General features: G+C 40.5%; 1 protein-coding gene and 1 long non-coding RNA gene across 2 annotated transcripts in view; one reads left to right on the plus strand and one right to left on the minus strand.

Moving 5' to 3' along the window:
• Positions 1–14,799, plus strand: part of nphs1 (NPHS1 adhesion molecule, nephrin) — a 104,950-nt gene that overhangs the window by 69,101 nt on the left and 21,050 nt on the right. The window contains exons 9-17 of the mRNA XM_036132350.1: positions 31–112; positions 3,873–3,976; positions 7,165–7,286; positions 8,597–8,768; positions 10,113–10,270; positions 12,258–12,399; positions 12,987–13,111; positions 13,186–13,354; positions 14,549–14,678. Of these exons, the coding sequence (XP_035988243.1) occupies positions 31–112; positions 3,873–3,976; positions 7,165–7,286; positions 8,597–8,768; positions 10,113–10,270; positions 12,258–12,399; positions 12,987–13,111; positions 13,186–13,354; positions 14,549–14,678 (1,204 nt within the window). The remainder of the gene's footprint in view (positions 1–30; positions 113–3,872; positions 3,977–7,164; positions 7,287–8,596; positions 8,769–10,112; positions 10,271–12,257; positions 12,400–12,986; positions 13,112–13,185; positions 13,355–14,548; positions 14,679–14,799) is intronic.
• LOC118560815 lies at positions 11,998–12,658 on the minus strand. Its single transcript, XR_004929602.1, has 3 exons — positions 12,512–12,658; positions 12,335–12,429; positions 11,998–12,251 (listed from the first exon to the last, which is right to left on the minus strand). It is a non-coding gene; the product is annotated as an uncharacterized LOC118560815 (long non-coding RNA).

Here is a 14,799-nt window from a genome sequence, read left to right on the forward strand (position 1 = left end):
TGCATCTCCTCCCCGCTGTGTCTTTTCTAGATGGAGTCGATCTGACAGGTGCGACGTCTTTTACCACGTCTGGCTCAAAGGATAAGCTTCTGAACACGCACGCTGAAGTAACGTATGTGTTCCACCGCCTGCCAGACTCGCTCTCCTCAACCAGCCCGCTCAATCTCCCCCCCCCCCAGCCTGCCTGGGCTCCTTGTTTCCCTTGTTTTCAAAGTGTTGTTATTTTCTCCATCTGTCTTAGCGAATACAATGAATCTCAGCACACACACAAGTCAACTGTTACTTGCCGTCGCACGATTGAATTAGCTCCTGTCAAATGCACGAAATTACATCGCCGCAGCGAGACAGAGCCTGAACCTCGCCGGTTCACCAGGTGCCTATACATTAAACAGGGGCATAGATTGCTTTAATCCTGCGCGTCTCCTCGGTGTCAGAGATAATAACCTCTTGTCATATTCTGAGATAACATTTTTACTGAGGAGCTGTGCTATTGTCTAGCTATCCAGAGTTGGAGCCAAGGTCTTAAGCAGTATTGATGCTCTTTCTTTATAATCACAGTGTGCATGCAGAGCAGCAGGCCTTGTGGGATTTTAACAGCTGTCATGTACTGTAGTTTTATGTAAAAGACATGAACTGAAACCCAAACAAGACAAGAATGGAAGCTGCTGTAAAGCTCTGTCTGCATTAGACAACAGTTTTTTATTTTTTTATTTATTGACAAAGAAACTCACAGCAAGAAGTTCTTTTCTCCTAAACCAAAAAGAAGGAAGAAAAAAAACGAGACCAGCTTGGAAAATCTCATTTGTGACTTAAATATTCCCCTCCTACGAGATTACATTACCATGAAATTTTTTGAACAACGCTGACTTAATGGCTGCATCAACACGCCAAGATGACAAGGTACACATGACTATTAAGCCACAAATGGGAAGGCTGGTTGCTATATACAATAGGTGGCTAATATGTGGACAATGGTCTGGAACCAGGCGCAAACAGCATTTTCTGGAACCTGAAAAGCTTTTAGATTTCAATGGAGCAATTTAGTTTTAACCTGCAAACTTTTACAGCATATGCTTTCAGTCATTTTAGGCTACGCAGCTATTTCCCTCTTTCCATTTTGTTTTGGAGGTAAGCGAAGCGGTAAAGAAACGCTACTTTAGTAATGTTATCCCATGGGTGTGTCTGGAAAATTGCCACGGCTTGCTCTAAAATGACATGAAAAATCTGACTTCTACTCCATAATGGACATGTTGGTTGATTGACGAACTGTAGTTGCAATGTTGCTAACGACCCTTGCTAGACACCATCTCATTTTCTTTTCTGACATTGTTAGCTGTATGATTCGTCAACTGTGGAACAAGTACCATTGGAAATTTTACAAAATTCAGTGGTAGGCTACTCAGATTTAAAGAAATAATTTAATTGTGATGTAGAAACATTGGGGATTTTTGCATGAGTGCCGCCCTGGTTTAGCCCCTCCTTCAGCCACCCACCATCAACCTATCAAAATGTCAGAAACCATCTAAATTCTTAGGGGAGGGTGAAACACAGTGCAGTCTGAAATCAAGCACTTTCAATAGTCTCACTTTTTTCAGCAGCAAGTAGGCAGCACCAACTCTACATTGACTGCACAAGAAGAAAAACAATAGTATCAACAATAGTATTTGATCTGATGCTTTTGCACCATGATTTTACTAATGGCACTTTGCACAATCCTCTGTATGACCCAGGTCAAAAAACTGCCACTATGTAAGGCTGAGAGACATCAATAACCAAAACTCTAAGTGGACGGTAGTGAATGAGGGACAAGTGCTGGTGGCAGATAATGCTGCATTCCATTTAGCTCTGAAGACTTAACTTGGGTCTGACTCTAAATACTAGCAGCAAGGGATCTTTCTGTTAAGTTATTTATTAAATTGCAAACTTTAAGCTTGCAATTTTCATCTTCTAAGTAAAAATGGAGTCCATTGTTACAATGTTGGAAAGGATAATTACATCAAATATATGCTACAACTACTTATAAGGTTTCAATGTGAGGGAATTGTCTTGACTTTGTTCTTTTCTTCTGTTTTTGAGTTCATCAAATAACACAACAAGCTGGAAAAAAGTCACAATGTTTTTCCGGTTTTAAACGGCCAGCAAGTTTTGGAAAATTATTAGTATTAACTGTGATCTTATTTTAGAAAACGTTTGAGATTCACCGGTTCAGAAGATTTACCAGTGCACAGATTACGCCGAGAAAAAAATATATAATATGGCTAAGCACAGCTCTTCCACTCATATGTAATACTTCTGATTTTGATTTATTGTGTCAACATACTGTTTGTGAAGAGAGGTCATAAACAAAAGCAGTCAGAAATAAGAAACAGTCTGGGCTGCTGCTTGGGGAGCAATTTATTGTTTTCATCATTGATTTGTCACTGGTTTGGAAAATTGAAATAGGAAGGTGTTTCCTATCTTGGTTCAACACCTTACAATACTTCAGTTCTAAGCAGGTGTAATAATCCTATGTTTAGAGGCAGAAATGAAATTGGTCTTGTTTTTAATGTGACTGGATAATCAGCTTTCAAATGAACCACATTTGACAAATAAAAAGCAGAACGCTACTTACTTTGTTTGTAACTTGGGCAGAACCCACAGCTTTCTCTTGGTTTGTTCTGCAGCATGTCCACTTGATTATCCTTCATGATTGCAGTGAGCTGTTATTCAGATATTATTAACAGCAAGCAATTCTAGTTTTGGATCCAGGTCAATTTGCCCCTTTGTGAATTTGTCCCTCCATTGAATACCCACAAATTGTTCTAAACAAGTTTCATTTTCTCCATGTGATCAAACCATTTGGTGTTTGTATACCTAATCAGTTCATATCCAAATTGCGGTAATTTATTTATTTATTTATTTTATCAAAGCAGGCGCCAAATGTCCACAAATCGATGCATGGTTGGCAAAAAAATGTCCTGCAGCTGCTTTTTTAATATCACATGAATATAAGCACAAAACGATCAAAACTGCAATAGTACAAACTAGTGAAGGAGTAAAATTGTTAGAATATCTAATTTTAAATAGTGTTGCCCTAAATTTGATTGAGAAAACAAAGGGCAGGAGTTTTGCTCAGTGGTCTTACGTTTGTAAGTAAGTCCTTCTTACTTACAAAAGACCATACAAATTATTTTAAATAATTGGTTGCCAAAAAGGGACAAAATATCCTCAAGATAGGTATGAAAAGATGGTTGTTACAAAATGTCTTATGCCAAATGGTTCCTTTCTATAGAACTTGCATGAAGGAAAGCAAAACTGCAAAAGCATGAACAGCTTTCCTGTTCAGTGTTCTTTATACAATTATCATTGTTTTGTGTGCCTCTTGCTACCATACTTCCACTTAACTTTTCAATTTTATGGTTGAATACAGTCCTTAGTGAGCAACCTGTTTTATTTGCAACAACTCCCTTTTTGGCTTACCGTCCTTGTGGAGGAGTATATCAGTGACTGTCTGTTGGACCACTATAAAATTAGCAGTCCTCCCAATATCGGTTTATAACATAAAATTAAATTTCAGTGTTTAAAATCATTATCATGTGTATTCTCATTTTCTGATCATCCGCAATTTCATTTTTCAGTAGCTGCAAGCCGTAATTATCAAACTTAACAGAAATTAACACTTGAACTCTATTGCACTGTGCGCAAGGAATCTGTATAATATATGAGCTTCACTTTTGGAATTTAATTACTGAAATAAACTAAATTCTGAAAGATTTTTTTTTTTAATATACCTGTATGCATCCATTGTTTATCCATATCAACCAAAAAAGATCTCCGGGCGCCATCATTCTTTTAAACTTGCCGTTCTTTCTGTTTTGTGTTACCTCTCCAAGGGTCACTGCTCTGAAATCTGACAATGGGAGAGAGTTGACGTGTCACGCCAAGAATAAGGCCGTTTCCCAGCCTGTGGTGACCACGGTGACCATGAATGTGTATTGTGAGTGTCTCAGCTTCTTTCCTCAAAGCATACACTCGTGCAGCTACAGGCACACTCAACTACACAGAAGGCCAGGTGCCCTCGGGGAGGCCCGCAGGGCATCCTGTCTTGTGCACTCAGCCTGCGCTTGTGGTCCAAGACGAAACATTCGACATGAAGGCAAAGTAACACCTGTTCAAAAGAAGACAGATACAAATAAAAAAATACTAATTTCCCCTTTTGGATTCAATTAATGATTAACAGGACCACAGTTTTTTGTCCCACTTGTACACTGATGCAATTACATTTTCATTAATTTTGATATATTGTCTGCAAGACTCTTTTTGCCCCAACCAAAATACACCAACCAGTTATTAGACCAGTCCAAATGGATTACATAAGCAAGGCTTCTAGCAATTTATTTTTTTTAACAGCATTATAATAACTGATAGGCTAATGGTAGCCAGGGCCACCTCAGTTATAATAACAAATCCAGCCTTAACTAACCCAGGAACATTTGTGTTCATCAGCGCAAATTAAATTCAGAATGCACAGAGGCAGAAAATGCCTTTTCCTTCATACTGTTTTCACTGAGTGTCTGACAACATAGGATAAAAATTGAAGCTGCTGCGCACAAAGGTTAGTTGGCACACACGCTGGCACTTTCTCTTATTGTTATTTAATGTCCTTTTTGCTTTTGTTTGGCAGAGCAACTGTGAAAGCTTTTGTTTCCTAATGCACGAAGCAGCGTGACATGGCAGCTACTGTTTACCACAGTGGTATTTATATTTTATACCCTGTTGATCAGTTAAAATAACTGAGTGTTACAAATTTTTTCTTCCCTTCATGATGTTTTAGCGGCGCTTCCCAGGTGGAACATCCTCCAGTCCTGCGTCATCTACAAGCTGACTGGATACCCTGAATACCTCTGCCTAATCTCAACCACATCACATTCAAAACGTGTGGTTTTGTTTAAACTAACCTACCCATCCCTCTTTTCCATCGTCGTGTTAAGTAACATGCTCTCTCTGTGGTAAAGTGCTAATGTTGCAGAAATAGGGACCTCCACTGCAGTATTACACAGTGTGCCAACCCATCAAAGCCAGCGCTGTGGCCATTTTCTGCCAGCCAGACTGTCAGCAAGGTGGCAATTCTTCATACTGGTCCAGGGTCTGCAGGGTGCTCCCTGAAACTGATTGCAGCAATAACAAAAGCCCATCCTCTTCTAATTTATTTTACTGCATATATTTTATTCAAGCCTGGCTCTAATTTATTCATATTTCACGTTGCCTTATTACTGTTTGAACATCTGTTATCTTGCTTTATGGACTCAATGTTCCCCTTAATTCTTAATGCTTTCATCAGATCTGGACCTCATACCCACAGTCATGTTGAATGGGACCGATTTATTGGCCCTGTCTCAACAAATAGGGACACTTCGTGTTCATCCTTTCTTTTCACATAGGAAGTAAGGTTTATTTATGTGACACATTTTTCAGGCAAAAAAAACAAAGTGCTGCACCGAATCTTAAAAAAATACAAAGAACAAGCTGTTGAGGTGTGTATTGGTTGCGGATCCAAGTGCATGCAGGAGAGAGGCAGGATTTTGTGAAAAAGGTCTAAAACAAGGCTCCACGGTGTCAGAGATGTTGGCACCGTTGTCTTGCAGCAGTGAGGTCATAGGTTTGAATCCCAGCATTGTGTTTTTCTGCATGGAGTTTCCATGTACTTCTTGTGCATACAAGGGTTCTCTCTGGCTTTCTCTGGCTCTTTCATTCTGTCAGCGGTGACACCATGCAGGGGGGCAGATCATCCGCTACTACCTTATAACATAGAAAGGATTCCTGGATCAATGTGTGCTTCTTTGCTTTTTGTGTCTCTGCTCTGTTTTCTCAAACCCCCAGTCGGTCACAGCATATGGCCGTTCACACTGAGCCTGGTTCTGCTGGAGGTTTTCCTTCCTGTTAAAGGGGAGTTTTCCTCTCCACTGTCGCTTCATGCATGCTCAGTAGGCGGAATTGCTGCAAAGCCATGGACAATGCAGACGACTGTCCACTGTGGTTCTACGCTCGTTCAGGAGTAGTGAATGCTGCTTGTCAAGAATAGGAAACATTTTGACCAATCTGTCTGGATGATATGATTGATTTAGTCTCTGTAAAGTGCCTTGAGATGACATGTGTCAAAATTTAATTGAATTGTGTGTGTTTGTGTTGCCCTGTGACGGACTGTTGACCTGTCCAGGGTACACAACGCCTCTCGCCCTGTGACACTGGGGCTGCCCATTTCGTCCTAAAAAGAGTTAGCTATGCTACTGAAAACCTCAGACCATATGATCCCAGACCAAAAGAGAAAATAAGCTACCTAACCCTTGTTTGATGTCAGCTAACTGTTTTATCAAAGATGCAATAAAGCTAGATATTATCAGCAAAGATGTTTATAAAGATACTATTTTTTATCTTAAAACAACTATACATGAATTTAGTTTTGTCTGGTTGAGAAAAAATGCTTTTTACTCAATATGTTATGGGTTAAAAGACGTAATTTGATAATAACAACAGACTAATCGACTGCACGATTGAGATAGTCCAAGCATTTTTTTTAGTAGGAATAAACAGCAAACTGGAGTCAACCCGGGACGACTTTCTCTGCTGCCCCACTACTGCCAAGCAGCAGCTCCAGCAGCACGTGCATGGCAGGTTATCTAAACAGAATAACATGATATGCATGTAAGTGTTGACTATTCACACAGGAAAATATTATTTACAGACATAGCGATTTATGTCAAAGAGAACAAAGAAAAGTCTCTTGATTTTTTCCTTTGCCTTTTTTCCTCCAGAGGATTGTGCATGAGCTTGAGGCACATGTTTGGTCTTGTGCATGTTGACTGAGAGAAGACCAGGTGGGAGAGAAGGAGGGTTTCTGGGAGAAAAAACTGTTGGGGGTGGGACATTCAGTTCAAACTAAACTAACTCCTCACTCATAGTTGGAATTTGTGCAGCAATCAGGTATAGTTCCTTTAAGTTAAGCTACTGAGGGAGAAAGAATGAAATGGGCAATATCTCAGAACTGAACATTTTGGGAGTTCACATGCCATTGGTACCACATATTTTGCTGTTGATCATGAGATTGTATCTATTTTTGTGTTTTGTTTAACCTTTAGATATTTCTGAGCTATTGTTATTTATTTTTGTCCCTCCCACTTCTTACAGATCCCCCTGATCCTCCATATATTATCGGTTTGGACAGAGATGAGGTTAAAGCTGGGACATTGCTCGTTTTGGAGTGTGTGTCCCATGGTGGAAACCCCCTAGCCAATATCCAATGGACTAAGGTAAGCTTTGAAAAATCATACTGGCTAAATGAGCCGTTTTATTTTACAAACCCTTCCAGCTCCAGCGTTGCAGAATAATTTTGCTTTTGTTCTTTCTGATGAATCGAAAGTCTTCAAACATTTTTGGCACAGTTAAAACCTTCAACTTCTGTGTATTTTTGGGGGGGTATTTTATTTCATAGGACGCCACAAAGTATGGCATAAATGTGAAGTAGAAAAAACATGGATATATGGTTTAGTACTTTTTTAACTAATTAAATCTGCTAATTGTGGATTTGCATTTGTATTCTACTACCATGACTTTATATACTTTGTAGAAACAAATTGCGGCTTCAAGCTTTTGCCCCTTCCTTCCGGAAGGTGAACCTGCACCATGGCCTCAAGTCTTTAATAGCATCTAACTAGTTTTCTTATTGTACGTGTAGGTCCTTAAATCTTCACATCCGCTCTGACCAAGTTCCCTGACCCTTCTGAAAAAAGCATCTCCACAGCATGATGCTGCCACCCCCAGTTTTTCTTCCCTGTGGGGATTTTGTGTTCAGAACGATTTTCAGGGTAAAGTGTCTGCAGCACATAGACCAAAAAGTTCAAATCCATCTCCTTTGACCAGAGCACCTTCTTCCACGTGTTTGCCAAGTCCCTTGGATGTCTGGAAGGCAACCTGCAAACAGCTTTCTATCAACAATCACTTGTCCCTTGCAAATTTTCAATAAAGGCACGTGCACGTGTAAAAGTTTGCCTGTCAACTGATCCTCACACCTAAGTAGTGGGTCTCTGCTGCTCCTCCAGAGTTACCATGGGCCGTTTGGCTTCATTGCTGACTGAAGCTCTCCATTTCAGGCTTATCGTTTTGGGTGGAGTCCTCTGAACAGTTTTGTCTCTGACCTGATTGGCTTTTTTTGATCGCCACAATGTTTTTGTTCACATGTTCTCTAACAAACCTCTTAGCCTTCCCAGGACAACTGTACTTATAATGAGATTAGATTTACACATAGACAGACTCTGTGCATTAATTAGGCAACTTGTGAAAGGAATTGTTAGTGCTGTATTGTATTTATGGGTGTCAGAGTAAAGGGGTTGAGTACAATTCCACGCCACACTACAGTCTTTATGTATAAACTAATTTGAATACCGTGTGTCATTTTCCACCAGCCACATTTTGTTGGTTTTCCACATAAAATATATACTATAGTTTGAGGATTGAATGTGAAAAGATAATGAAAGGTTTAATGCATGACAATCCGTCTGCAAGGTTCTGTATTCAAAGATGCAACCTTTTTTTTCCCCCCACACTTCCATCACCCTTACAGGAAGGTGAAGTCCTCTCAACGACCTGGGGAGAGGAAGTCGTGGGCCAGAAGTCCAGAAATATCCTCACACTAAAGATAACCCCTGCTGACAACCAGGCAGAGCTGAGTTGTGAAAGTGCCAATATTGTCTCCCTGTCTCCTCTGTCCATCACCCGCAAAATAACAGTGTTCTGTAAGTGAAGGCAGAAAGCACACAAAGCCCTTTTCAGGTCTCGCTTGTTATGGATTATGAAAAATTCAAGAAAAAGTCATAAAAATACCCGAGATCCAGCTGAGTAAAAAAGAGCCTAATGTTAATATCATTAATGAAACTAATGCTTATCGTGGCTGAAGCCAATATATTCTGCTGCCTCCAGACTAGTATCACTGCATGGCTCTTTCAGAGCTGTTGCATTAATTCAGTTCAACTGCTTCCCCACACTGTCCTGAGGCACTACAGACTACACTCAAAGCAATAATCATAGTTAACAGATTATACTCTTCTTCTCTGAATATAAAATGTTTACTTCAGCAACAATTAAACAAATATGGAGTTAATTTCTACATGCCCTGCTGCTTTCGGTCTGCTTTAAGCCTCGAACTTTCTTTCCGAAGGAAGCCGCGGCTTATGGAAGAAATTTGTTTCGACAATATTTCGCGCCTGCTGTGTCAGTGTGGGTGAAGTTGCACCGATATGCTTCTCTTTTTTTTTCACCCCCTTACCGATTCCCCAGCAGGCTCTGGTGCCATGCCTTCTAGTCATCCATTGAGGGATGTTGAAAATGAACTGCAGATTGTTTGGCAGCGCTCAAAGCTCTGGCAGGTGCTGCAGGGCACAGAATAAGACTCACAGCTGGAATTCCAATATTAATAAATATGATTTGCAAATGTTTATATATATATATATATATATGTATATATATATATATATATATATATATATATATATATATACAGATATAGATATAGATATATATAGATATCTTTCTATCTCTCTCTCTCTCTCTCTCTCTCTCTCTATATATATATATATATATATATATATATATATATATATATATATATATATATATATATATATATATATGTATATATATATATTTATTTATTTATTTATTTATTTTTATCTATTTTTTGTCGAATGTGGGAGAAGCGCAATTGTGCAAACTGACACCCATGACCCACCTTCTTTCCTGAACCTGTCAACTCAGTCCCCTCACCGCCCCACCCCAGCCTTTGTATTCCCCTGAAGGCTTTATACAGCAGCATCGTATTGCCTGCAGCGATTGTACCCTGTCTCCCCCTCTGGTTAAAACGAAGCAGACTTTAGAAACCACAATGAAAAAAACCCCCAGAGAAAACAAGTTGCCACTCAAAGTGATTTTCACTCTCACCCTTGATACGAGCTCTGTGTCTCACATCCTAAAATAGTCGTGCTGCCACTGTGATCAGAATAGGGAGCTGTTGAATGCGGGGTGATATTTTTACTGACTTCTCTTCGTGTGCTTGCTCGTGGATGTGTGTGCGTTCTCATCAGTCGATCCCGCGGAGCTGACGCTGTCGGGTTCGCCGAAGGCCGTCGAGGGGCAGGAGTTGACTCTGAGCTGCCACGCTTCCTCGAGTAATCCCCCCGTCCACATTCGCTGGTGGCTGGGGTACAAGGAGCTCAACAACACCAGTGTCGCATTTGAAGAGGTGGGGCTGCTATGGCACACAGATACACAAAGAGAGTATGTATCCAACAGAGCAGGTAGACAGGGAGAGTAATGGGATAAAAAGTTGCAGTGGGATTCACGGTCCCTGGCAGGAGCGTACATAGACTCATGAAAGGCATGGATGTCACAGTATTAGGGCATAGTTTTCAATCATTTATTTTTAAAAGGGATTAATTATACACAACATAAATGAGGTGAAAATAAAAAAAAAGCAGGAAATTGATGCACAAGGATTAATTTACTTTCTCAAATGCACAGATACTCGGACAAATACATCTGTAAACACAAAAAAATACATAAGTCCAACACCTTTTGAAAGTTACGCTTTTTGTAACCATCAAGAAGTTCCTGGGTATCATTCTGGCTGCGTAATTGACAAAGCTGTGGTGAAGCTGGTTAAAGGGGTCCCTCGATGGAGGATGGAGTTCCAGCTGGGTAAAGGTGTGACAGGTGAAGGGCACAGAGGTGTGTCCAGCAGGTAAGCTGTTGTAACATCTTAAGGTGATAAGTTGTGTCGGGCTGATGCCAAGCTAAGTAGAGCGGCTGCTCCCCGTACTGTGAGATGTACAATATTCTTTGAGTCGGATCAGAGACATCCACACAGGAGACCACTCGAGAGCGTTTCAAGGAAAACAGCAACTTTTCAAGAACCCTTTTTTGAACATTTGTGGACTAGCCGTAAAAGCCAGGAAAGCAAACAATTAAAAAAAATTTGCCTAATTTGTATGAGCAGTGTGGTCCAGTATTCAGCCAGGCCTCAGCCAGAAGCTTGATCAACATACAGTACCATCAAGGCTACAAAAAGCGAAGCGCTTCTCTGCAACATACCAAAAAAAAATTATAAAATAAATAATCTTTGGGGGGGGTATGTATATTTTTGAGCCTGTCTGGATATATATTGATGTGTATCAGTTAAAATCCACAATAATGCAACCATTTCCACCCAGTTCATGTTTTTAAAAGTCATCGAAGCTATATGTTGTATCTTCATCAGACCTGTTCAAAGGCTTCATGATGAGACCCAAAACTAATATCATATGTATGTCAATGACGAATGAAAGAAAACATCTGACCAAAGCTCTGTCTTAAATGTGTTTTTATGTAAGCAAAAAAACTGTAAAAAAAAAAAAAAGACTGTGTTCCTGTTCCTATTTGGCCTAAAAATGTCTAAAAAGTATGAATGTTAATGGACAAGAAAACACTTCCAGCTTAATCAACCATCTTATTATGGTAGCAAAGGACCCTCGACTGAATGAAAAGAATTCCCAATGTAAAAATTTGACTTCCTGTGAACCCCGTCAGATGAAAGCAAACAGTGCGACCGTGAGCAGTCAGTGAATAGGCCCGCTGCAGATTTCGCAAATGAGTCAGCCGATTCCAGAAAGAGTATTCCGCGGCTCCTCTCCTCTTTTGTGTACGTTAATAAGATCAAAGTGAATAAAAGCTGACACAGAAGATGAGTATTATTAAACAAGCTCTTTATTCATCTGGCGGCAGCGTTTCCATTTGATCTCGCGCGAGGCACTCTGCGGGCTGCATGTGAGCTTTAATGCATGTGAAACAGTGGGAAGTTAATGAAGACTGACGCTCCTGTTCGCCGTCTTTGTTAGTCTTTCTGACTGTGGCTTTTACTGTAATCACCACAATAATGGCTTTAATAACCAGATGTGCTGCATAGGCATGACCACTATCAGGCAGGTGCAAAACGACACTGTATAATGGGGTGCAAAGCAGGGGGGAATCAGATGAATATGCTTATTTATCACAGACCATGCACGACATCGGTCATTACAGCAGCTAATTTGCCATCTGTATTCACAAGACAAACCGTGGAGGTAGGTGGCTCTTTTTTTTTTTTCAGGGTTTTTCCTTTTTTTTTTCCTCTCTTCTTTTCACAACTGAGGACGACAGACCAAGCCTGTCTTGTTTTCTTCACCTTAATTGTTGTTTGCTCCTGGTGCCTGCAGGGAGAGAATGGAGGGATGACGACCACCTCCAACGTGACCCACCGTGTCTCTCGGGAGGAGAACGGACTGAGGCTTACCTGTGAGGCTTTTAACAACGGCACCCAATTCTCCAAAATCCAGGCCGCTACGCTCGCCGTGTATTGTAAGGAGGCATAATTACACTTTACAAGTTCTGTAAAAAACAAAAAAACACACTCGTAACACACTCCTTCAGACTCCGAGAGTTAAAAAGTTTTGCTTTTCGAGGCACTTACTATCCAATTTGTGACTTATACACAGCTGTCAAACATCCTATGGGCATAGATTGGACCTGCGGTAAAAAGAAAAAAAAAAGCACTTTAGATTCATTTCGAAGGTGAGATCACAGCTGTTTTGTAGAAGATGGAAGCCAAGCAACACCTGCTTCTCTGTGAAAACTATAAGAGCAGGAGGTTTACGTTGAATCGCGGTTTAGCCCCGGAGCAACAAAAAAAAAAAAAAGGGAGCGTGGCACAAACAGACAGCTCTGCTAGCATTCATTAGGCCTCTGGGGAGTTTGCCACTTTTAGTGGGGTTTATTCCAAGCAGCACCTATGTGACGGGCAGGAAAACTCTTCAGGTAAATTTGATACTTTGCGTCGAAAGCCGCTGAACAGACATCTGAACGTCCATAGAAAACAACATACATACTTTGAAGTTGTGTGAAAACTTGTGACAACTTGGGTAAAAATGTCCACCCTTTGAGAACAGATCCCCCTCAGAGAGTGTTCATTGATTCGCCGCCTGAGGACGTCCCCCTTCGCTCGGGCACCAGGGTCTTGCTCACTTGCTTCTCGACTGGAGGGAATCCTCCCGCAGAACTCACCTGGTTTAAGGTGCTTACCTCGTATCATTCCTATTGTAGGCTAGGCAGAAATGCACACCCACCTACCTTCCTTTTGTGTTTTAGAATGGAAGCAAAGTTTCCCACGCGCAGCCGCAAACCCTCTCTCAAATGTTCGTAAGTCGGGGGCTCAACCTGCTCCTGACGGCGAGTGACAACCGGGCCGACTACCGCTGTGACGCCACGAACAAGGCAAAGAAAACAATGTCTGCACATGTTAAGCTCTTGGTTCACTGTGAGTAAGAACTGGGCTCTGATGCATGCATGCCGTATGACCTTTATTCCTGTCACAGTCAGCTGAGAAATGTCTATCAATATTAAGCTCAGGAAAAAAAATCCATGTTATGTGCATAGGAATATAGGGATATTTAACAGTAGCTCATCTTGAACTGTTAAGATAGTTGATTCAGTTCAGGGTATTTACACAGCATCAGTCCATAGTGAGTGCTATCTCCAGACAAACAGATTCAACTCACGTTCAATTTTAGGCAGCTTCAATTTCTCTTTAAGAACTGTGTGAGACTATAAAAGAACCGTATTCAAAATGTTTTTTATCTAGCTTCCTGCTGTCATTGGTCATTAATTAAACGTATTAGTAGCAGAGGCAGTCATGTCACATGTGTGAGAGAGCAGCCCAAATAAAGCAGGATATTACTAATTTTGTTTTAAAAACAAAGTCAAAAGGATTTGGAGTTGACATTTTAAATTCATTCATTGAAGGGTGCAACTTAAATGCATTTTCAGTTATTGTCAAAAGCTTACAGATTTCAGGTGGTTCTAGCCGTTATGCTAGCACAACGACTTCTCTGTCAGAATTTCAATCAGGAAAAGTCTGAGGTGTCACCCCAACCATAACCTTCAAAATCCAAAATGGTGTGTGTAAAACATTTTGGAAAGTACTAAATGCATAAGGAAAAAAACACTGGTATCACTTCCTGATGCTAACAGTAGTTAGGCTAGTCACTGTGCATTGCAAATAGGAAATCACTGGTATTTGAATTTGGAAACCCAAGTTCCAAATTACAGAGTTGTCCTCTGACACATGTTTTCTGCTCTGCAAAAACGGAGCTGTCTTGAAATGAGTGTATTTCTCCTTGATTCGAGCAGGTAAATAAGGTGATCTGTGAAAGGAATAAGATTTTTTAGCTAAAATAGGAACAACTGATCTCCATTATCTTATTCCAAGTGCAGGATATCTAATTATCTTATTTTAGGGGTCAGAATATTAATTCCATTCTCAGATACTCTTATTTACCTGCTCAAATCATGGACATATACACTAAACTGTCTTCCAATATTAGTGAATAGCATGGCTATAGAGATGACTCGGGACACCCCAACCCGAGCCAAGGCTCTGTTACTCTGTTTTAAACAAAAAGGAATGATTTTCAAATGGTTGATATATATTGTTCGCTTGATGCTTGTCCAGTTGTAGCAGTGAGCATGAAGATTACAGCCAAGCAAGAAGTGCTTCGGCGAGGACAGGAGATCAACCTGGAGTGCCTTTCTGGGAGCAGCAACCCAAAGTCTGACGTCTCCTGGAAAGTGGGCCGAATGAGGTTTGCTTAGACAAATTAGCTCATAGGGTGTAAAACACCAAAGAAAGACATTGTACTTGACAACATGACACCACATTTTTTGCAAGGTTTTACCAGCTTTGCCTAATTCAAATCATAAAGA

This window comes from Fundulus heteroclitus, chromosome 3, assembly GCF_011125445.2.
Source record: "Fundulus heteroclitus isolate FHET01 chromosome 3, MU-UCD_Fhet_4.1, whole genome shotgun sequence".
Classification (NCBI taxonomy): domain Eukaryota; kingdom Metazoa; phylum Chordata; class Actinopteri; order Cyprinodontiformes; family Fundulidae; genus Fundulus; species Fundulus heteroclitus.